General features: G+C 34.3%; 1 protein-coding gene and 1 pseudogene across 3 annotated transcripts; one reads left to right on the top strand and one right to left on the bottom strand.

The window, feature by feature from the left end:
• Positions 1–484: 484 nt before the first annotated feature.
• On the bottom strand, positions 485–23,807 carry LOC136970183 (EF-hand calcium-binding domain-containing protein 4B-like). Of its 3 annotated transcripts, none has more exons than XM_067264597.1 (23): positions 23,658–23,807; positions 11,862–12,018; positions 11,510–11,751; positions 11,293–11,446; positions 11,066–11,212; positions 10,301–10,391; positions 9,473–9,568; positions 8,830–8,901; positions 8,397–8,512; positions 8,250–8,321; positions 4,572–4,632; positions 4,402–4,499; positions 3,831–3,980; positions 3,666–3,765; positions 3,437–3,499; positions 3,284–3,364; positions 2,021–2,083; positions 1,814–1,943; positions 1,429–1,510; positions 1,257–1,344; positions 1,042–1,149; positions 705–781; positions 485–631 (listed from the first exon to the last, which is right to left on the bottom strand). In XM_067264597.1, the coding sequence occupies exons 3-23, from the start codon at positions 11,736–11,738 to the stop codon at positions 550–552; spliced, it is 2,160 nt and encodes a 719-aa protein (XP_067120698.1). In that variant the 5' UTR covers positions 11,739–11,751; positions 11,862–12,018; positions 23,658–23,807; the 3' UTR covers positions 485–549. The 3 variants fall into 3 exon arrangements, with proteins under 3 accessions (XP_067120698.1, XP_067120696.1, XP_067120697.1); XM_067264595.1 differs by having other exon boundaries at positions 1,230–1,344; positions 23,658–23,805; XM_067264596.1 differs by having other exon boundaries at positions 1,230–1,344; positions 11,862–11,995; positions 23,658–23,805.
• LOC136970184 (hydroxysteroid dehydrogenase-like protein 1 pseudogene) lies at positions 21,681–23,379 on the top strand (annotated as a pseudogene).
• Positions 23,808–24,499: the final 692 nt, after the last annotated feature.

The following is a 24,499-nucleotide window of genomic DNA, read 5'->3' as shown; positions in this document are numbered from 1 at the left end:
ACGTCGCTTTCTCTTAACATTACCTTTGTTAACACTTTCGGGGGAGAGGTTGTTAACACTTCCCTCCCCCCGCGGGGGGAATTTCGAAAAATCCCTTCTTAGTGTACGTTCTCGTGACGTACCCTAACTGTGTACCAAATTTCAACTTTCAACTTCTAATTGTTTGGGCACTGCGCTTATTATTATTATTATAATCATTATATATATAGATAGGTAATGGCGCTTGTATTAAAGTACAACGTTTAGTTATCTAATCTATAAACTAAAAATCGTAATAAAAAAATAGTAACAGTAAGAAAACACAAGAGTTTTAATTTAATATAATTATGCAAATTAATAATAGTTATAGTTTTCATAAATATGCAGATGGCGCTTGAAACATTTCGGGTTGAACGCTTTCTATTTCATGGATGTCGTATGATAAGCTTTGATCTGAGAATCTGAGATTAAAATTTTAATGGGGAATCAATATGTGGAAAGAAAATTATATATTATATATATTTTATTACGATTAAATTATTTTATCTACAACACCGTCCAGGAAAACCCCTAACAACATTTATTTTTCTTTGTTTCTTCTTGAAGTCTCAATACTTTTTCTAACTCTGCATCTTCTCTTACTTGAAGAAGACTTGGAAATCAATTATAAAACTATTATTTACAAGCACTGCTAATGCTTTGATAATCACGAAAATTGGAAATACCTTGCCATTTTCTTAACAGATTCGTCCACGTGTGCCCCATTTTTTGAACTTGTTTCGTAAAATACCGCTTCATACTCCTGAAAAATTATTTATTTACATGGTAAATCAGGTGCCAATAAATTACGTTAAACAAAGAATTATGTGTACATAGCACGATATTGCCCAAAAACGAGTTAACCATTGTAAAGGCTAAAATGTTATTGTTCTATTCAATTGACAAATTAAAATTCTTTGGCATCCTTTCACGAATTGTTGACAAACAACGATTGACTGGCTTTTGGACCACTCTGTATTTGTGACATTTTATTCATATTTTTAATATTAAACCAGTACAAACCTCTGCCAGCTTTTGTCCATCTTTATAGAGTATGACTCTGTTTTCATCGTTTTCGCATAAATCAATTTTGTTACCAATTAATAACAACACTGGGCTGTCTGCTGTTTCCTTTTTTAAAATAAGTAATAATCAATCAGCACAATAAACTTTATTAATATACATCAAAAAAAATGTTAAATGACGATCACTTTAATGCGATTGATCCATCCTCTTACGCTCTTGAACGAAGACTCAGAAGTGATGTCGTACATGATGATAACCCCATCCGCTTTGCGAAAGTATTGCTTCGTTATGCTACGAAATCTGTCGAGATTACATTACGTTGGGTTTTTTTTTTTTTTTAATCGTCTCTCCTTTTTTATGAATAGATGTATGAAAACACTTTACCTTTCTTGTCCCGCCGTATCCCAAAGCTGAAGCACTATTGTCTGACCTTCTACAATTATAGATTTCACTTGAAAATCTACACCTGTATGGGGGGAGCATGTTTAAACTGAAAGTCTACATTAAAATTGTTTATTAATATGGCAAATTTAAGTGGTAGCTGTTATTGCAAATGGTTATTGTACAGTTGCACAACAATATTCCCAAATCCTAGCCAACCTTTTAGAAATTTTGTCATGTTAACAATACATTTTATCTGTTTAATATCTGAAATATCCATGATTTAAAGCAATATTACAATTGAAGAAATGGATTATCGTATTTACATAATCTATAAACGTATTACAAACATATTTTATACATACTGATGATGATTATCCCAACTCACCAATAGTAGCAGTGTAATTTGGTCGAAAATTATTTCCACAAAATCTGCTCATGAAGCTGCTCTTACCAACTCCAGAATCACCGACAAATACCACTTTGAACACTCTCTCGGGACTAAGTATTAATCTCGTCTAAAAAATCATAATTTAAAAAATAATAATATTCTGTTGAGTGAAAGAAAAGTAGAATTTAATAAGTTTATCTTTACCTGTTTATTATCTACATTTTGATGATTACTACAACAGTTTATATTTTTCTTTATTGTCATTTCCTAATAAATTTAAAAAAAAAAATTGTTGTCAGTATTTCAAATGTATTAAAATTTATAATTTGAAACTACATTTATATATAAAAGAGGCTGAGATAGAGGTGGACCAACAGAGCCATATGTACAGGCTCCCAACACAGAGGAGCACAAAGTTTAGTGATATCCATTTCTTAAATAACAATTGTGGTTTGTACAAACAAAGTTAATGTTTTTTACATGTATGTAATTACTGAATCTTTGAAGTGTCTTATGATATCGAGTCAGTGATCTCAAAACTAAATTTCAATGTCATATCAATTCAAAGGGGATGATAGGAGAGAAGGAGGAATTATGATATATCCCCGAACATTTGCTATTAATTTGTCTGTATACCTTGATAATATGTTGGTAGACAAGCTTCTAAAATTAAAATTACTTGCAAAGAACCAAACAATCTTTCGATTTCAAGAGATTTCTACGGCCACAGATTCCGTGAACTCTTACGGAGATCTTCTATATTTCTCCATAAGGTAAAGCCAATTGCATCCATGGTTTGTCTCTGTTTTCCAATTTTCTATGATTCAGTGATTCCATTCACTTTATGGTCAATTCTAAATAATGAATTTCCATTATAGCTTGGTTTAGAAATTATTTTCCATTTAAAAAAATCTGTCAATTTACTGCCACTACCAATCCGTATCCAACCGATCGATTCTTAGGGTCCTGTTTTATGCAAATTTTTAATTATTATTGTATTCCTCTAAGGATGTTCACTACATCAATACATAGTTTTGGTAAATCTTAAATTACACGAACCAAGATTTTAATATTATAATACTGTAGTATGTGAATTATTGAGGCTGTTATATTATTATTATTATTATTATTATTAAATTTTTTTTATATTTTCTTATTTTATAAACGGTTAAATGGTGAAATATGCGGCTAAATGATGATACTAGCGCAAGCACCTCACCTTTTGTCATGTGTATATTAATGGGATTTCCGAGTGGATTTCTACTATTGCTATCTATTTTTACTCTCCGTCTGTTACATATAACAGAGGGAAAGTATAGCGATTGGTCATTAGCCACCAATATATCCATTATAGGTCAAAAAATGCTGATGCCTCGCATCAACCAATCAATAACTTAGCAATATCTTGTACTATTTTATTATCTATCATCTGTATAATTAAATTAGCGTGAAATTTAAGAAAATTACCTGATCCTTCTCTACGAAATATCGATTTCCTCCATCATTCACTGTCTCAAACGATTTCTTGACTTTCCATTCATTTTTGGGCTATTTGAAAAAGCATATATTTACAAAAATTAATATATTTACATCTATTGAGATAATTATGAGAAGACAAACCTCGTTTACTGGACTACTTTGTATAGCTGCAGGAAATATAATGCATTTTACTTTCCACATAACCTTCACAAAGAAAGAAAATTATGAAAAATTTCACAATATTGTTATAAATGCCATTAAAGGATGCTCCTAAGTAGCAAGGCAATATGAAACGATTTGTGCCATTGATTTGCTTACTTAGCCGCTTTGTCGTTTAGAAACACCCAAAGATTCGTGCAAAAATTATTACCTGTTTATTACTTTGAGATTTTGTTGGAAAAATATTTTCATGAGAATCGGGCATAACGCAATCACCTTCAGCAACAATTCTGCAGTTTTTCATTTCAGTGCTGGAAAGAAGTGATCCGCTTTAAGACATGTAAAAATGTGAAAATGTAAGGGAAATAATACAAACTTTTCATTATTATTTGAAATTTCTTGTGTACTTTCTAATATTTCTTCATTTTCGACTCCTTCTTCAGTGTTTAGAGTGGAATTATCAGTTGTTTCTGGCTCTTCATCGTATATTTCGGATAAAATAGAGCTACGAGGTGATTTTTGGCTCCTATATTTAATTAAAAGATCACTAAATTATATATTTGTTGTTCTTTTTTTTATGTTCTAAATCATAACGATATCCTAACGTGTTTTATCATCGGTTGGTTTAATGCATAATATGAGGGCAATCTACCAAAAAGAATGCTTCTTTAGAGACTTTCTATGGTAAACTAACCCTTATTTAGGTGTTAGACGTGAAGAAAACTCGGAAATTGCCACGCAGCCAGTCTATTAGTGAGATGCGAACCCGTGACATGTGCTCCAGCTTTATCTACTTGACCACTGGTGGGTCTGATCATGAATTATATAAGCTGTCTATACCAGAAACTTCAGGCCGCTCCCATTGTGGATCAAGCTGAACCCACGATGGTTTTGGAAAAAGTCATCTTGCTGCTCAGAGGAGGAAAGAGATTTTAAAAATGACTTACCCTAAATAATCGGAGAGAACACTTCCCTGTTTCATAAAAACCCTGTTTGAAGGAGAAGGTATTTCGATATTAGGAGCTACTTCTTCATCAAAACTATTCTGAAATTTATTTCTTTTATGAGTTCTTTACTTTTTCAAAAAAATTTGTCATAATTTTTACACATTTCTTACCGTTCTGCTACTAACTGTGGAGTTCATATCCTTTTCGTCCAATAATTGTTTATTAACAGTCCTGTAAATTCATTTATTGATAATTAATAAATATGCAATTTAAAAACACACTGCTCAACAAAATTGGGGAATAGTGCAATATGTAACAACCTACGATCGATTAATTTTCTCACAAAAATGATATGAAATACAAAAAAAGCAAAGGTTTTAAAATTTTACATTCATTTTAATTTATGTATAACTGGCGACTTGTCAGGGACAACCGAAAGATTTCTGATGTTAAAACGACAAAACAAAGAAATAAAAACATCTTTAATACGATTATAATCTCCGTGAACTGTTATAACCATAGCACACCTGTGTGCTATAGTTATAACAGTTTACGGCATTAATAAAATTAGAATATTCTGGAGTTGTTATTGTATTCTTATTCACTCTTGTTGAAGGGCACGAACCAATTCAGTAGACATTTGTGGATCTAGTTGACGGACAGCAATTCGTCTTCCCAGCACATTCTTAGCATTTTCAGTTAAAATGGTTGATGGTATTTCACAAGTTAAAAATACTGTACATGGAATAAACTAAATCGTCTTCATACTTCTGTCTGTTTGTTCCTGGTAATTGGACATAACGGAAGTATGTAGACGATTTAGTTTCTTCCATGTACAGTATTTTTAAGGTTCTAAGCATGTTCAAATCAGATTTGGCAAGCTCACAGGCCAGTCCATGTGTTCCATACCCTGGTCTTCAAGCATATCTGTAATCAGTTGTGCTCTGTGAACATGCATTATCGTCCACAAGAAGAAGATGAAAATTTCCAACTGCAGTAACATAAGGTATGACAAAAGATCTCTGGATTTTCACCCTTTACACTATTGTCGTAAGTGAACTATTTCTGATTATGCAGGGATCAGTACGACCACCAGTTCCTATTCCTGCTCCACTAAATAAAACCCACTCTTGTACAAGACCTATCATCGACAGAGTTGATAACACCATAGTTAGTCGTGGGTTTGTAGTTGACCAAAGGGATGGCCACGTGGAGTTTTGTGTCTAAAATCTAAATAGGGGCCAGTTTCCTACAGTAAATCCTCCCGGGACGCATCTACACTTGACAAGGGAAAAATTCTTCCAGGTCCCTTTTATAAGCTTGAATTCATCAATTATCTAATGTATGCTGATTTGTGGAGCTGGGATTTCGGGGAAGGCCGTCGCAAAAGCTAACATTAGGAGGAAGCTCCTTTCCACTCAAAGGAATTTCCTTACACCGATCACTAAAGCTTACAGGACCTCACCGACAAACGCAATGCAAGTCATGGCCAACCTAACTCCCCTAGATCTCAAAGTGGCGAAAATGTACTGGAAATATCATCTACTTCACCAAAACAAAAGCATCCTTGAATCTACCAGCATTCCACCTGACATCAAACATCTGTGGGACAAAATCAAAACCTACAACCTCGATCTGCACTATGACTTCCTTCCTGACCATCCATCTCTCAACACCCCGAAGTCTTGCTCATCCCAGGCAAAAGAAAACAGGGGCATCACTTCTATACAAATGGATCCAAATCCCTCAGTGGGATGTGCTTTTGTTCATGTCAACCCTAGAGGCACTCCACACATCAGGCCAACTATCGGCTCATGGAATATTGCTCTAACAATCAAGCTGAAAGCTTCGCCATTCTTAAAGCCCTAAAGTACATACAAACTAATCACAAACAATTTTCCAAGGAACCAATCACCATCCACACAGACAGCACGATTGCTCTTCATCAAATACATAAACGAAATAAAAAGTTTACCATAATCCAGCAGATCTGTGACTCTCTCACATGCCTAGATAAGCTTAATTAATCGGTGTCCTTTGAATGGATCAAGGGGCAAACTGGAGACCAGTGGAATGACAGGGATGATCTACTGGCCAAAAAAGCCATCAGCAACATCATCACCACCACTTTCTTCGGATACATTCCAGCTAGCTGGGTTCTTGGGCGCCTCAATGATTACATCATAGGCGTATGGCAACAACGATGGGACACTGAGGTCACTGGGAGACTCACGTATGAGTTTATCCCAAACATCTCCAACAGAGAACACATGGGACATCTAACACCAAATCACTGTCAATCGCAACTCATGACTGGCTACGGAAACATGGCAGCATACCTCCACCGCTTCCTCAGAAAGGGGAATGGGGAATGTGACTGTGGCACGGGAGAACCAGAGGACTCGCACCATATCATGTACTTCTGCCTGAAATACCACAATGACAGAAGGAAACTGAAGGAAGAAATTTACAAGACAGGAGTCAACTGGCCGTGTAAGCTTCTTGACTTAGTTAACAACAGGAACAACTACGAAGCATTGGTCAACTTTGTGAACGGTACGAACATTGTTAAAAATTAGGTCTTAGCTGCCGGTCAAGTAGGACATCACTCACAACATTAGAACAGCACTAACTGTATTCTTTTCAAAGTACTATAAATGTGAAGCAGGTATTCTTTTATTGACTCTCAGTTATGCTTTGGAATAAGGCTACTCGGTCACCTTTGTTATTCTCAGTTTTATAATACCTGCAAATCTTATTGTTAGTCAGTGCACACAGCCATTTCTGTAAATTGTTAATTCCTGTTTTTTGTGCCTCACTGTTTTGTCACCTGTTCCCTCCAAAGTCTGGAGGAAGCATTGTATCACTTGTTCTATTTTCAACAATCTGATGTTATGTTTTTGCGTCGGCTCTGCATGAAGCCAAGGGAACATTTTCTTTGTTGCCCCATCCTCCCCACCAGGTTAGGGGCTCTACTTTCGCAATTTCATTGGAGAAACTCAAAAGCCAACGGCTGTCCTAGGGTTTTCCCTTGCCTAAAACTGCTGAGGCGTGTTTCCTGTAACCTCATTGTATGTACTGTACTTTTATTGTAATTCTGGTATCCCATTCTCCCCACTGGGTAAGTGGAAAAGTATATTGTCACTCGCGTCCTCTGTGTCTGGATGGAGCATTCTATCCGTTGCTCAGTTTCCAGCCATTCGGTGTACTGTATATGTCGGTTCCTAATTGGTTTTATATGTCGGTTTTCACACTTTCCTATCATTCTTTTCTTTCCTTCACCCTTCTCACTTCAGCTAAACTCTTAATTTTTCCTTTTCAAAGGCTATGCCTCGGTGTTAGGCCATCTATCCTTTGAAAGAATGAATGATGTACGTTGAATCTCGACTTATTTTTCAATATAACACACCTCCATTGCTCAGATCCTAGTCTCCGTTTTATAGTCCGATGGCTTCGAGCTCTGTGTTGATTGATTATTTGTTAACATTGAACATGTCAGTAATCTCCAGTGTAAAGTCCTGATTTATAAGATAAGAGTGAATGGCTTAGCAGTTAAGCAATTAATGAAAAATAATGATTCTCCTTTGGTGGGAGTTACTCATCTACGACCTTTATTCTGGTATTCTGTGATGATTCTGTATTGAACTTACTCCATCTTCTTCGCACTATTTAGTGTCTACAATTAGAGTTATGTTAGACATAATTGTAATTGTAACAGCTTCTGGATTTACTCTGTAAATTTCTACTTAACTTATAATGCCTTATCTTCCAATTTTCTTGAGCTGTGCAATAAATTATTTGTATAAATTAAGACCCTCTCGTAAGTACATATAACGCCTTTTTCGTACCTGAGAACATCAAGTTCTTTAACCAAATGTTCTCTTTCCATTGCTATGTTTTCTGACACCTGTAAGGCTGCTCTAGAATATAAAGAAATAATTATAAAATTAACTTAATTTTATTATTATTAAATCTAGTATGATTAACAATTATACCTGGCTCGTTTCTTTCTGTCTTCTAGTGTCTTCTGACGAAGTTCTTCTAAGTAATTTTGCATTTCTTTCATCGATCTGTCAGATTCTGTCAAACGTCTCTCTAGATTATCTCTCTCCTAAAGATTAAAGTACAAGGTAAACTAATTTATTTAATTTTTTTAAATGATTCACTATTCTGAGGTATTTAAAAAGTGTTTTTAAATATTTTTCTATGTTAATGTCGTATCATTTCATATAAAGAGAACCTCGATTTCATTACAAAAACGTGTACAGAAAGTTAAATTTTTTAATACGTTTAAGAAACTAAACTTAAATTAAGCTTGTAAAATTTGAATTATGCATTAAAAATGTCAAAAAGTTCATATTTTTATAATTTCTTCAGTTTTCTTATTTTAAAAATTTTCATAACTTGATAAAAATACCAATATCTTACCATTTGAAGTTTGATATTTTCTTGTTTAGTTTCACTTCCTGCAGAGGTAATTTCTTTTAGTTGCTTTTCCATCTAAATTTTCGAAAACTTTACTAATTAATTCATAAAAATTATTACCTCTCTTCATATTTATTATATCACTAAAATGTTAATAGTCACGAAATAGTTACAGATGTCCATAGGGTTACAGTTATAAATGACACCATTGACGAGTGCAACCCTATGGACATCTGTTCTCTATTAATTTTCAATATAAGAAGTATACCTTACTTGATCATCATTGCTCTGATATTAAATTATTTAACAATGATGAGATTGTTACCCTCACATCAGTTGCCAGATTAGAGTGTCAGATATTAATATATTTGATAATCTAGAATTATATTGTAGAATTTGATACATTGCAAAGCAATTTCACATCCAATTCCAGAGAAACTCAATTACTTTTATGGAACGAAATGCTCTAGAATGTTTTGCAATAGAAAATTTTGGAATTTGTAAAGAGCACATAACGAAAATGTTTCATTACATTTCATAAAGTTTTTTAAATTTTTCTTAAAAAGAAGAATTTAAAAAATTTAAGCGATTGTAATTGAATCAATTCCGTAAATTCAATTAATTTAACTTTAAAAATCTTCATCACCTCCGATTGTTTCTCGAGAAGTTCTTGCAATTGTTTTTCTTTGAGATGAATTTCATTTTCCAATTCTTCTCGTACTCGTTTTTCTCTGCTTCGTTCCTAAATTTGGAGTGAAAAAATAATTATTGAAGTAGATCATCGTTTCGGCCGTCTGCTGTCCTAAGAACATGTGTTTGATAGAACCTATAACTAGGTAGGTATACTCGAATACTATTCACAGAGGCCTTAGTGTACCGAGCAGTATTTACGTATAAGCAATAGCTTAGAGCCTCGATATATTCTCAGCGACAGTTTATACATATTGCCCATTTTATTTGGTGAAGGGGTCTCTTGTTTGGTTTGGTTTTATTCGATTATGACGTGGGCGATCGGCCGAGGAGCATACGTGTCGCAACACGTGGGCATAATGCCTCCCGGAGGGTCTTTTATGGTAAACTGGCCCCCTATGTACGTGTTACAAACGTGAAGAAAAACCGGCAAACTCCACGTGGCAACGCGAACCCACGACCAACTACCACTGTTTAGTAGTTTTATCTATTTGCCCACTGATGGGCACGGAAGGACCTCTTGTATGACCCGAAATTAAAGTACAAAGCAGGAAGTACGTGCTTCTATGGACTTTCGTCAAGTTAGCTTGCCAAAACCAAAAATGGCCGACCAGTTTACGCATTGGGTCTAGTAGTTCTGATGATAAATTTGATCAATTTCTATGTTATTTTCTGAAGTGCTAATACATTTTTAATTTCATTTTATCATCATTTATGTAAGGACGTTGTTAAGGTACGAAAATTATGTATAGGATGTAAATCTTCAAAAACTTATAATACTGACCTCAGCTAATAGTCTCTCTTTCTCCAGTTTTATTTGTTTCTCCATTTCTTCATATAATTGTTGCACCTGTTCGTCGTGCTGATTCATTCGGCTACATAAAAAATATATTTGTTTTCTTAAAATTTAAAATAATCATACAGAACCGTAGGAACGACTCTGCATTTGAGAGCCAAATAGCGACGCCTACCGATAGCTCAACATATTAATATTCAGGGCCGGATTTACATAAGGGCATTTGGAGCCTGTGCCAGGGCCCCCACAAAATAGGGGCCCCCACAAAACTAAAAAAAAATTATGTTTAAACATAATTTTTTTCTATTACTGCGACAGCCTAGTGTGGCTTAATCATGAGGGCAACAGGCAGAGAAAACCAAACCCGGGAAAAAACCTATGAAACATCGGAAAATTTCGGAAAAAAATTTCACATAGGTATTTTTCAGTTAAATTAAAATAATTAGTTTTACACAATAAAATATATGTATGTTTACAATAACCTTATTTTTAAATGAAATTTACAACTTCCTAGTTCAAATCTAATTGAAAGTACAGTATTTTGTGTAAATTTTCTAAATCATCAAATTTGCCTACTCTTAAAGGGGGACCCCACCGAATTTGTGTTCAGGGCCCCTGGATTGGTAAATCCGGCCCTGTTAATATTAGTTTACTGTGATAAATTATAGTCACAGTAAACTAATACATTGTACTAATAAACAAGATGCTTTTAAAAAATTATTTTAAGAATGGTTGAAAAGAAAGTATTAATACTTTTTCAAAGCTGTTTCGAGATTCACACATTCCATTTTTGATTCCTTGACTTCTTTAATCAATTTCCCTAAAAAATCTTCGAATTTTCTGCACATATCTATGTTTTCCGATCTCAGTTGCATCCAAATGAGACGTACATGCTCTTTACTATAAATATATTTAAAATAACTTACATAGAATAAATATAAAATTAGTTTCATTGAAAATATAGAAGGTTGCTGTCATACTCTTCAAATAAATCCGCTGCACCCAGCTGTTCAAGGAAATCTTCGAACGTTTCATCTTCGCATTCTTCTTCGATATCTTCCAAAGTTTCTGAATCTGTATCGTAATTATTCTTATTTTTTGTAGTAGGGCGTGTATCAATTCCAATGAACATACCTGCAACAAGTAAAAACATTTAAATTCGATGAAATGTCATAAAATTGCATAAAATCTACGTACCAAAACCGTCAGTAAACTCTTGCAACGTTAAATATCCATTTTTGTCACTATCTAACGAATCAAATACAACTTCTAATTGTTCTGGAGACAATGGTAATTCATTAATTAAGCGTTGCATGTCTCGTTTCGTTATTATTCCCTTTTGTTCCTTATCACATAACGAGAATAATTCGTGTGCCTTCTCTACAAGCACCTGTTTCATGTTCTGAGATGACAATACTTCGGACATTTTCACGAAAAATCTGTAATTTATGTATAAATTTTTATTTTTATTTTTTTACTACCTGTTAAATCCAGTGGATCCAAATGATTTCTATAGAATATGAACTAGATATAATCATAATAGTTTTACCTGAGGTTTCATATATTTTCTTACAACTTAACCAGTTTTCTATTAGAATCAGTAAGAACGATACTTTCCGCACTTTGGAGGATTCAAGAGCTGAGTTTTCTAAGAACACTTCAATATATTCAGCAGTTTGCGGTCTAAATTGATACAAATACAGAATCTGCAAGAATTAATAGATTTATCAACATGTAATCCAATATATCATACGATTTACACATTTAATCGAATACAGGGCGATCAAAATTGAGCTCTGTACAGAATACTATTGGGCAAATCTCAACCAAATTTGGTATACACAGTGTCCCGAGTTTGCGGTTTCGATTTACGTAAAAATTTTACTTCAAAATTCAGCCGTTAGGGCGAAATTTGGTGTTATCTTCTTCTTAACATGTATATATCACGTACGTTTTTCTAACGAAATTTCGGAAGTTAAACAAAATGCAATAATTTTATTTTAATTACATATGTGAAACGTTGAATTGACGATTACATTAAAGATATGACTCTGAGTACCTGTTCACCTGTCGAAGACTTGTGAAGAATTTATTGCCACCCTTTTTATACCAGAAATTCCTTAGAAAACATACATAATTATTACATTAAAAAGACAATCGCGCCAAATTTCGGCCTAACGGCTGAATTTTGAAGTATTTTTTCACGTAAATCGAAACCTCTTTGTCGGAGCATTATGTATACAAAATTTTGGACAGTATAAATCGTAAAGTTTTATGGGCGTTACTTCCCATCCCTCGCCCATAAATAAAACTGATCACACTCGCCCTTAATTACATTAAAGCTTGTTCGAATTTTAAAAAAGTATAGAATTATGTTAAATTTTTTACACCAATCCTCTATGAACTTTGCAGAATATTTTAATACAACTTTTACTAACTTAATTTTAAAAAGTAATTTAACATGACTTAAATTTGAAAGTTAAGACAATGACGAAAATATATACATTTTCAAGTCTATTTTTTATCCATTTTCCACCAGCCACAGAAGTAACAGTTAAAATAACATGAAGAAAAGCTTCACAAAATGACTTAAATTTCTTTATCCCATTCAAACATTATAAAAATAAATTTTTCCCTTATAACCTTTGACATACGAAAGCAGACTAGCAACAACTTTAACCTCAATCTCTTCTAGTAACTTGAAACAGAGAAGTTTAATTTAAATAAAATTATCTAAAAGTCTTCCGCCTCTTGTTTACGTAAGATAAACGTTTTGCGTGATGTTAGAACACCCAACATGCACATGTGTGAAGAAGCCTACATCTACTTCTTTGCTATAATTGGTGTAATGTTCGTGGCTCTGTCCATTCTTTATACATTTAAAGTGTTAATGGAAGGATTAGGATTTTTTACAGTATCTTTTTTTACACGAAGAGAGTGTAAAGCAAGAACAGTAGTTGTCAGTTCTGTTGACGGAAGCGGAAAATATTAACGTGAGTTAAATGCATAAATTTAATTGGACTAATTGATTATGAAGATTAGAGCATCAGGATGAACGAGGAAGGTGAGGAAGAACGTGATGACGAAGCCGAGAGGTAGGAGTTATAATGTAAAGATTGTAATGTAATTTATTGTTTTACCTATAAACCCCTACATAATTTTATTTTGTGGTGGAGTGCAGGAAACGGTTGTGTTCGAGAAACACCCGCAGAGGGCCATTTACGCCTTCCTAGAGTGGATGATGGGAATAGGGAATTTTGTGTATTATGCAAGGCTAGTCCATCTCCAGGTTTCAGAATGTCAACATCAACTGCAACTTTACCAAGAAGGGCAAGGGTATATACCCTCACTACCATAATTATTACTTAAAATTATATTACCTCTGGACACTCGTATTGTATAATGGTGGAGTCTGCAGAGTTCAGCGAACTCTTAAAGTTAGGAGGTAAGCAGAACCTTAAAGACCATTAAAACTCGAGATAAATCAGGCTAGAAGGCTTAATGTCTGATGCAGTGGGGGCAGATGATCTGTATCGTCGTGTCTTTTCGGGAGTTGCAGTGTTGCTGTGTTCTTGCACTTGCGACAGTAATATATAAATCATTTTCTTGTATTTTTATTAATCGAAAATAAATATAAAATATTTTGTTTACTCGACTTAAATTTTTTATATTTTTCGCAAAACGTGTGTGACCTATATATAACATATGGTGAATTTCACTGCTGGAAATTCAACGTGTCACTTGTCTGCTTGTGTTAAAATAGGTCACACACTTGCATTATTTTAAAAATTTAAAAACTGCATGGCATTTATTATCATTTTAATATGAAATTTAATTTTAAATATATTTGTTGTTAAAGTTTAAATTAAATACTTTATATCGAAAATATTCCAAAACAAAGCCCAAATGGCCTTCTCTGTCTGGTCCTGAATGAACAATCCTTTTTCTGCCATTTTCTACAAATCATAATCAAATTGACTTTTACACTCATTGTAAATTTATATTTGTGTATGCAGTAGAACCTGTCTAAAACGGACTCTTGTCGTAACGTTTAAACGTAAATCTTCATCAATATAACAAATAATTTTTATCCGAGATTTATTTTATGTAGAATACTAGAATATTAGCCGGAGCCCAAAACCTGTCTAACGCGGAACGATTTTGCATATTATCCCATTCTGAAACAAACTTTTAACTGGAGGAAAAGCGGTTCTAAATACGAATTGTAATATCTTGTTAAATTTTTCTCTTATTCCTAATTAATACTAACTTAACCTTCTATAAAACGAAGACCTGTCAAAGCAGAAAATTTTGGTGAAGCAGATATGAATAAGTGCATAACCTGTTTTAGATTATCAAGGATTGAATTCGGGTGAAGAGATTTCTTAAAGTAAAAATGGAGAACATGCCTTCATTGTGTATCCTTCATTGATCGTTTCTTTCGATCTCAATTACTTGGATTTCTTGTTATATATATAACAATATGCTTTAAATATATATATATATTAAAATAGTTTGGTGTTCAGCACCGAACCATTCTCACAAACATTACATATTATGTAAATTAAACCTTCAAAAACATTTGCGAGAGGTAATAATTTCCTTCATTTAGGAACTTTCTTATGCATATAAACTAAATTTAATTATTTTTGTAGAGAATTACATAAATATGTTTATAACATTTATTCTGTTTAATAAATCTTTATTCTAATGTTTCTGTTAATCTGTCTAATAATTTAATTAATGTTTAATTTTTTCTTCCGATTGTTGTTTTAATTTTAATTAATATTTGGAGACAAAGTTCGCCCATGTAGGGACCACCATTTATTAATTCTGTGTTCCAGACAGACAATACAATCTCGGCGATCGACCTTTCTTTTTAGGCTACTAGCCGCCAAAACGCTAAAAGTTCTTTAAAAAAAACAAAAATTTTTCCAATTAAAACATATAAAAGTTTTTTAAAAGGACTTTTAGCGTTTTGGCGGCTAGTAGCCTAAAAAGAAAGGTCGATCGCCGAGATTGTATTGTCTGTCTGGAACACAGAATTAATAAATGGTGGTCCCTGCATGGGCGAACTTTGTCTCCAAATATTAATTAATTAATGTTGTTATACAATTAATGTCTTGACCTTATGTTTATGTCCATACTAATAGAAAATGACGCCATTTCAAAGGTGGCAACGCTAATAAATCGTTTCTAGCAATTGGAGTTACTGGCAAGTGACGTGACTCAGAAAGTCTAATATTAAAAGTTATATTTATTACATTAAGTATATAAATGATTCGGGCAATAAAAATAAACGACCTAGAACTTTCAGCATCTGTTTCGTGCCATTTTGTAAATCTGGATAACGTTCCTGCTCCGAAAAATGTGGGAAAATGCGATAAGAGACAACATTAAATTGGAACCGTGGCAAAGTGTGTGAACTCAACTTTGAGGAACGTTTTGTAATTCGAAGTTGGAAGCATATTGTTAATGGTGAAGTTTTAACCCTTACAGATTTAGAAAGCATTATTTTGTCTCCTTCTGGCTAAGATGTCCAGTAAAAAATGACGAAAATTTAGTATTATATTCAAAGAATGAGTTAAATTTAGAAGACAACAGTTAAAACCAGTGGTATGCCTTCATTGGAAGTGGTGGAAGCGCCGCTTCCACCTTCCAATGACCTTCCCTTGTAGTTTCTAAAATATAAATTTTCATATTTTAACGTACTTTGAATTAATTAAAATTAATATTTTATTATAACTGCATTATGTATACATGTGAAAAAAACGATAAGATTGCTATTGTATATTCGAATATCAGTGGTGGAATGGAAGCGCTTACGAGACAGCTTCCACGGCGAGAATAACTGAATGGTGTAAAGCAGCCAGAGGGCATTGGCGCATGCACCTTACAGAGCACCAACCTCAGCCAGTTTAGCCGGTGGAAACTACACACATGTAACGCTTCCAACGATTCTATCCCTTTGCCACTGGTAGGGAGCTATCTGACTAAGTGAATTGTTTAGGATTTAAAAAGTAAAGAGTATTCAATGTTATTTTTATGTACGTTTTGTTTGCAAAGTTATATTTAATTATAATTTTCTTTTAATTATACTGTAATTATATTGATAGATTTTCAGACATAAAATTTTTAGAATTTTTATCACTTTTAGATGTTAATAATTTTAATATTATAAAAAACAATTTTTCCAAGCATGTTTTAATTCTATAAATTAAGTAAATTTTATGGGAAATTTTTTGATTTATCTAAATTACGTAGTGAATCGCAATATTTATATTCGCCCGGACTATATTGACAAGTAACACCTAGACATAAAAAGCATTATAATTAATGACGATCCGAACAAAGACGTACTAAAAGAATTATATGATTTAATATTATTAATTTTTACGGTACCATCTACCGGTGGGTCTGCTGAGCGCAGTTTTTCGACCACGAAGCAAATTCATACATTGGCCAGGAACACTCGGTCGGAGGAAAAATTGTCGTCGCTAGCATTGCCTTCGATAGAAAAAGAGCTTTCAAATACGTTGTTGGAGTCGACGACCAGCGACTTTTATGATAAAGTAATTAACGACTTCGCGGAAAAAACCGCCGAATAGAGTTAGTTTATAAAAAATATAAAAAATAAGTTTTTCTATTATTGTTTATAATTATATCATATCAATTTGTATTATGTATGTATATAAATTGTTTATTTTTGTCATTTCCAGTATTTGTTTAAAACTTTTATGGAAATGTGAGGTTCCGGACAGGTCTGACCCGTCACGAAAGACGCGAAAAAACGGTTAATTTGAAGAAAAATTTATTAGTTTAAAAAAAACATAGGTAAAGGTCGTTTGTAGTCGGACACCCGTTGTTTATATCAAACTGCCAGGCAGAAACCATAAATCGAGGAAGGAAATCGTCCTATGATCGGTGGAAGATCGAATTCGTCTTCGATTTTGACTTTTCTCGCGCTCCAGGTAAGAGTCTCGTTACCCTTAGTAACCAGGGACCAACCACTCGGGAAGCGTGATTGAGGGAGAACGACCAATCAAATGGACGAAAGAAAGAACGGAGATTGATATAATCTCCGACAATCGAGGACACCTGGCACTCGGTTAACGTTCCGAATAACCAAAACGCCGTGTGTCAACGCGCAAAAAAACAAAAAAAAAATAAATACAATTTCTCGTCTATTGTGCCAACCTGTAACCATGCCACTTCGGACTTAGACCGTCTCCCCGACTCAAACAGAGGAAGTCTCCTCGTGCCCTACAGACTTGTCAACGCCACTGTCCCGGGGCCACCTTCGATCGACCATCGAAGAACCACATCGACGCCCAGGATGTCCGAACGGCTGATTGTCTTAAAGCAAACTATTTTGTACATAGTATACGTTTATTTTATGTTTCTTTTTTGTCGGTTTTTGTCTCTTCCGCCACCACGCACGTACGAATGGACCCTAGGTCATCACTGACGTGCAATTAACTGATTGCCCCTGGAAGTCGGCTTCTTACAGAAACACAGCTTCCCTATCATTAAATGTCACGGCACGCCACTGGTTAAAACACTCTCAAACTTAGATGTTAGATGGAAAAATTACTGGTAAAATACATCTGAAGGGTGTGCTGATAGAAGTAATTTCTCCCAATTCTTCACCAAAACAAGTACGGGATATCCTTTCTAATACTACAAAATTGGAGATATGTGCTGATGCTGAACATGAATTTTAAAAATTGTTGCTGATTTAAAGAATGTGTGAGCTGTTTGATTGCGATAACTGTTGCAAACAATTACTTGAGTCACAGGCAAGGTGTGATGAAAGTGATGCTAATTTCACATTAGACAAGGATGGACTTATGCATTTCCATGAAGTGCATAAGTCTAGTTGGCTGCAGTATACATAAAGAAATTATTACTAATCACATTGTTAAATTTTATTTATCGACTAGGTTTATATAATTTCTTATATTTTCATTTGTATGTATTATTTGTACTTGTAGAGAGGTCTAATATATGTTGACTAGCGTATATAAAGATATTTATTTAAAACAAATATGCTTCGTTTTTGTTCGAATCCTGTCAAAAGATTCATTACTATGTAACTACGTTTTACAAGTCTTTGGACTCGATTTTCTCAGTTTACATGTCATTTCGTAATTACAATAACTAGAAAGTAAATTTAAAAATAAAAAAAAAACATTAAAACGTATTAATAATTCTCGGTGATAATTCGTATAACGATTTCTCAAAGCTTACTAGCCTTGTCGCTGATTGTAGCGATCCTAGCGGCAAGTATCCGAACGATAGACACACTATATTATTCTAGCCACTGTACAGTACCGTGGCTATTACTGTATAAGTAGCGACCAGTAACTCTCGTTGATCTGTGGCCAGTCACGTGATATAAGAGCGGTATTTTCTGGCCACTCAGTAAGTTGCTATCAATTCCGTATTAACTACGATTCCTTGTTGATCTGCATGTAAATGATCAAATTGTGAGAATACATTAGATAATAATTAAAAGTATCTAAAGAGTTTATATTAGGAAAGAATACCCTTACGATTGGAAATATATATGATAAATTGAAAATTGAGATGGAAACACTTTTGAAAACCGTACGACTATGACATCATAGGTTACAGGGCCAGTCACAGTTATATAAAGGAACCATGGAGAGTTGCGTTGAATCCAACTCGCCCTGATTTTCGCGTAATTCTTCGTGGAGTAAGACAGACCCTACCAGACAGAATAGAGCGCTAACATAAGGCATATATGTAATTGGATGAAAACACTCGTATGAAAGTATATTAGCGGTGAGCACATTTTCTTGAATTTTTTGTTCGATGAATTGCCATAATCATACGATAATGGTTGCCCACAAATACACGTATTTGTGTAACAAGTGACCAAGCCGATGAAACCACGGAACACTGGTGGCGGGGTGGCGCCTGGCTACGTGTTTTCTGGGTTATTCTTCATCCAAATGGAACTCAATTTCGTATTGAAAGCCCTCCCTGGAAGCACTCACCCTTGCAGATTGTGTGTGTTGCTTTGCCTTATCTCATTAAACCAAACGAACACCTTGTTTCAGATGATTTAAGCTTAGTAAATGATCATTTTTCTACGTTTTCTTGCAAATAATTTACCATTTTATAAATTTATTTGGGTGTTGCACTTCGTACTTATCATGGCGGCGCGCACGACTTAGATTCAAGAATAAAAACGTAGTAGTGATTATTTTAATGTGTTTAATCTACTGGAAAGTGATGATGATGAAGGCTACAAACCTAGATTTGAATGGAGCCGAGCGCAGCCATATTTGTTTTCACTTTGTCTTCGATGGTAGATGATGTCATGCGTATTGTCTTTTAATACTAGGTTATCATTGGCTGGTTTATCGAGGCTACAAGCACGCCATCCTCTCAACAAAAACCAAGAGGGAAGCGAGATTGCATCAAAAATTTACATTGCCTCAAACGGTTGCACGCAGAGCATGTTATTGCAATTTTAACACCTGATCACTGGCAATGACTCCAAAAATATCTGCCATAAATACTCATTAATGCACATAGCGTGACTCATACAAAGATCGTTTAATAGTGACCAAGACATCTTCGGATATAACGAATAATTAGCGTTATCGAATCATTGCCCTCGTTGTATCGAGGGCAGCAGTATTTTTTTTTAGTAAATTCTTACTTATTAACTTAATACTCGTGTATTCAATGGGATAATATGACATATGAAACTTAGATCTAAAAATTGAAAATCGGGTTTCTGAGTATCCTCTTACTTTAACGTGAAAGTTAAGTGATGTTTTGTACAAATGAAAAGGGCATAAAATTTAAAAAATTGCAAAACAAAGCTGTTAAATTCAAAAGGTACCGATGCAGAACGTGCTAGATTTTCGGTGCGTACAACCCGCAATGCATTTTGCCTGCAGAAAATTGCTAGAATGAACTAAAAACTTCACTCCACTCTTTGCAGCAACCGTTACTCCTTATACACGAGCCGAAAATTACGATTTAAAATCGGCATATAACCCGCAAGTCTTCTAAAGTGTATTACGGACACTTAAACTACAGTTAAAGCATCCATTCTTCACTCCGGTGAATCCCGGATATAATGGCGGCTCCAAGAACTTTTCTGGTGGTCTCTTCGTATAATTCCGAGTAAGGCCGAACCCTTAATGGATGATTAAAAAAGCTGCATTACTTCCCACAGGGTAGAGTAACTAATTAAAAAAAAAAAGCTATGGAAGAAAGATTCTGACCCACATACCATTCGCCAAGAAATTTTAATTTAAGAAATAGCACAAAAAAATTATTTACAAAATCTGGTGTGGATGAGAAACTCCTACAATCTTCTGTACGTCTGCATGTCTATATGTATCCTACAAGGCCTTACAAATTAAGAATTTCTCGAGATTTCAATATAATTTTGCCATAAAGAGTTACTTTCCTCATTAATTTCGAATGAATAAACGGAAGTTTTAATCTGAATCACTAAAAACTGAACTATTTAATAATAAACTACTAGTTTTTATACGAGAGGTCGAGGGTTCGTTCGTTCCTGCTTCTACAGTCTTTATAGGGGGTCCAGTTTTTCTTAGAACGGTTGTAAGGAGGTATAACATAACGCATCTATCAAGTATATTCTGTAAATTACGGTTTATACTTATCTCTATTTGTCCTTAAAAGCAAAATATAATTGCTTATTAGCAATTGCATAAGTAGAACGTGCGTTTTTTACTCCCCAAACCGATCGATTTTTACCATAGCAACTCTAAACACTTATCGAGGATATTTTATGTCTGTAAATGTATAACGCAGGTAAAAAACCAGCGTAACATAATTCATATCTTAAGTTTATCTAACTAGAAGAAAGAGGGTGAGTTTCTCATGCGTAAAATGTAGTTCATTGTAATACAGTTTGTACGTAACGGTGATGAAATGAAAGCTTAAGAGCTTGAGAGCCTTTATTCGTATACAAAACATTATTTGCGCTGTTACTTTAGCAGCTTATGTATAGCTGTACAAAAACTTACGTAACGAAACACAGGAGAGATGATACATAAAATATTTACACACTTCTATACTTGTTACGGCAGTTAAATCAGAGGCTAGGATGGAATGGGCAAAGATTTAATGTAACTAAACGTATACAGTTAGTTTGTACCCATCGAGCTGTACAATTAATTAAGTTACGCCCTATTCTGATTCTCATTCACTATATAAAAGTGTAATTTCAACACTTCACCATTATAAAAAAAAAGGTCGAAATTAGCATTCAGGTTTTACAACATTGGCTTTTTTAGTGGCGAAAAGTCGCACGTGAACAGTTACTAATTGTTTTTTAAAGAGGGAATGGTTAATGACCATTGACCTATTTATGATGATTTTGTAAACTTTATTATTAGATTTCATGGTTAAATTCTACAATTAAGCAACGATTTTCGCTTCCTTGACCACTGCTAGTGTGAGATCGTCGAGTTTTATCCTTGGGTGATAGGTTTTGTATGGATCGATAGAAAGGGGCAGTCATTCAAACAGACCACTTCGTGTACACACAAATGACATAATTTGAAGTAAATGTAGGGCGAGCGTTCGTCGAACCGCATTCCACCATGTTTGAATGCGAAGAGGCACACGTTTACTTTCTCGCAGCGGTTGGGGTGACGTTTGCTAGTATATTGGCCATCTGCCTACTGAAAATCCTCGTGAGTGCCATTAGGTTGTTTATCATCTCGCGCTTCTTCCCTCCTAACGTGAGGAAGTTTGGAGAATGGGCAGTGGTCACTGGCTCGACTGGTGGTATAGGAAAATCCTATGCTAGAGAACTGGCAAGAAGAGGGATGGACATCGTCCTGGTCAGTAGAAATTTGGAGAAGTTGCGAAACACGGCACGCGAATTGGAAGAGGATTTTAGAGTCAACGTGGATATCATTCAAGCGGACTTCACCAAAGGTTGGGAGATTTACGATAGGATTAAGGAAGAACTCAGGCATAAGGAGGTAGGAGTGCTTGTTAATAATGTAGGATTAATGGCTCCCCAACCGTGTTACTTCTTATCTCTTACCAATCGTGATATCCTCGATATTATACACGTTAATATCACTTCGACTATAGTAATGGCACGTGTCGTCCTGCCAGACATGTTGGAAAGAGAGAGGGGTGCCATCGTCATCATGTCGAGTCTCATGTCCATGTTCGTCACTCCACTAATTAGTTGTTACGGAGCTGCCAAAGCCGTTAGCAATTCTCTAGGCATAGGACTGTCGTACGAAAAGTTACGCGGGGTGGTTTTTCAAACTCTCGTATTATCTTGCGTTACCACCAATTTGTTGGACTATAGCCATAGAATGTGGAAATGGAATCCTTTTGCCACCAATGCGGATTCGTACGCCAGCAGCGCCATAAATACCCTAGGTGTTTCCAAGCATACTACTGGATATTTTGGACATTCCGTGCAGCTATGCATGAAAATTGTACCCGACATACTATTAAGGTACATGATGTATTGGTCCAATTTGTTCATGTACAAGAAGCAAATTGCTCGAGTGCACCCGGAACAGTTTTAAAGATGTTGGATTGTACATTCCAAAGCACCCCCAACATAGGATTCAACGTAACTGGCATATAGTTTATCATCATTTCTAACCAGCTATTAGTGTAAATTCTCATTTAAAATGAAAGCTGCACGGCTATCATGGCACTAACCCATTGCAGATAGAAACTGTTCTCGAAGTATGAGAGATTTTAAAGAATAGATTTCGTCCTACTTATTGTTTAAACTAGTGCAAACAGGAACAACACATGTTCCAGTAACCTACTGTTTATATCACGCCATATTGCCTAACTAATGGCTTTGTACATGTTACGGACAATTAGCTTTGTAGCAGAGTGATGCAGGTGAATGGGAGGATAATGTACATGTGCCACTGATACTCTAATTTGTATTTAAGAATGTGTTCAAGACCACAAGGGGAAGTAGTTATTGTGATGATTTTCATATAATTTAATGCTGTTTCTTGCCATGTTTTTTGTGAATAAAGTCTATCTGTATGCACTAATTTCCATTATTTCTTTTCTTAAACAATAATTAATTACAATTAACAATTATGTAGAAGGAAATTCAAGTTTTTTCTTAATTATTAACCAGAATTATAACATAATTTATTAAATTATGCTTGCTCTCTTGGCTTATAATGTAAATTAGAACCTTAGATCGGTGTATTAATGTGGATAATTAATGTCATTAGGTAATAAATATAAAATCCGGATGTATTCAGGTGGCAAAATATCATAAAATTCTAATAAATTTAAGTTTTAAAAATATTTATAGACTTACTAATTGCCACTAAGTTATCTTTCTGATTTTCTCCATTAATTATCCATCACAGAAAGGTAAAATTTTGGGAAAACAGTCCTTTCTAGCATCAAACAAAGTTGTGTGGTAGTCTGTTCCTGTACATGGCAGCTGTATACATGCAGCTGGTATAACTAATTAGAGAGGAAACAGTAAAAATTATCACAACAGACATCCTCCTAGTACTTTTATCTACTCTGCAGGATGATAAAGAGTAGTTTCGGTTGAATTTATTTATCAAAAAGTCGTTATAATTTATTCTGTCCAGTCGTTTATACTGATTTTTGATGTTCGACGGCATCGAGACCGAAAAATCTGAGCTACTTGCCTACAATATAATTTATTTAGTAAAAATAAATTGTTCTAATTCATTCTGTTGTTGATTTAAGCAAAAATTTAATAATTATGTAAAAAATTGAACCTATTCTAAATGATAATGCCCTTCTAAAGCTTAGTTGATAGTAGTTCCTTCCTGATTTTGTATAAATACATCTTGTTTTAATCTGTTTCTAAAAAAAATCAGTCTTATGAGCAATATCTTAAGACATTGTTCATCACATAAAATCCAATTACCATTGACTCTCAATGCAACAGACTAATAAAGAGAAACAATGTATGATAAATGTCAGTTGTTTGTTGTATCTGATAGCCTGGCCAATTAGAAAACAAACTTTGTGAGAGATGACAGACAGAAAATTAATGTTGTGATTAGAATTGTTTGGTTAATCTGAGATAAGAAAAGAGTTTCTAAAATTAGGTCTTTTGAATAGAAAGCAGAGGAAAAAGGAAGACCTATTAGTGTAATGGGATGAGATTATTGTGGC

The sequence above is a fragment of the Centruroides vittatus genome, unplaced genomic scaffold, assembly GCF_030686945.1.
Source record: "Centruroides vittatus isolate TY-2023 unplaced genomic scaffold, ASM3068694v2 contig_19, whole genome shotgun sequence".
NCBI lineage: Eukaryota > Metazoa > Arthropoda > Arachnida > Scorpiones > Buthidae > Centruroides > Centruroides vittatus.
This window is presented reverse-complemented; position numbering and strand designations above follow the sequence as displayed.

Excerpts from the sequence above, each read along its gene's own strand:
- LOC136970183 (XM_067264595.1), bottom strand. The coding sequence starts at position 11,738 with ATGTCCGAAGTATTGTCATCTCAGAACATGAAACAGGTGCTTGTAGAG. Across the intron at positions 4,633-8,249 it reads AAAGAACTTGATGTTCTCAG|GACTGTTAATAAACAATTAT; the intron begins GTACGAAAAAGG and ends ATGAATTTACAG. Across the intron at positions 1,150-1,229 it reads GATGGATCAATCGCATTAAA|GAAACAGCAGACAGCCCAGT; the intron begins GTGATCGTCATT and ends ATTTTAAAAAAG.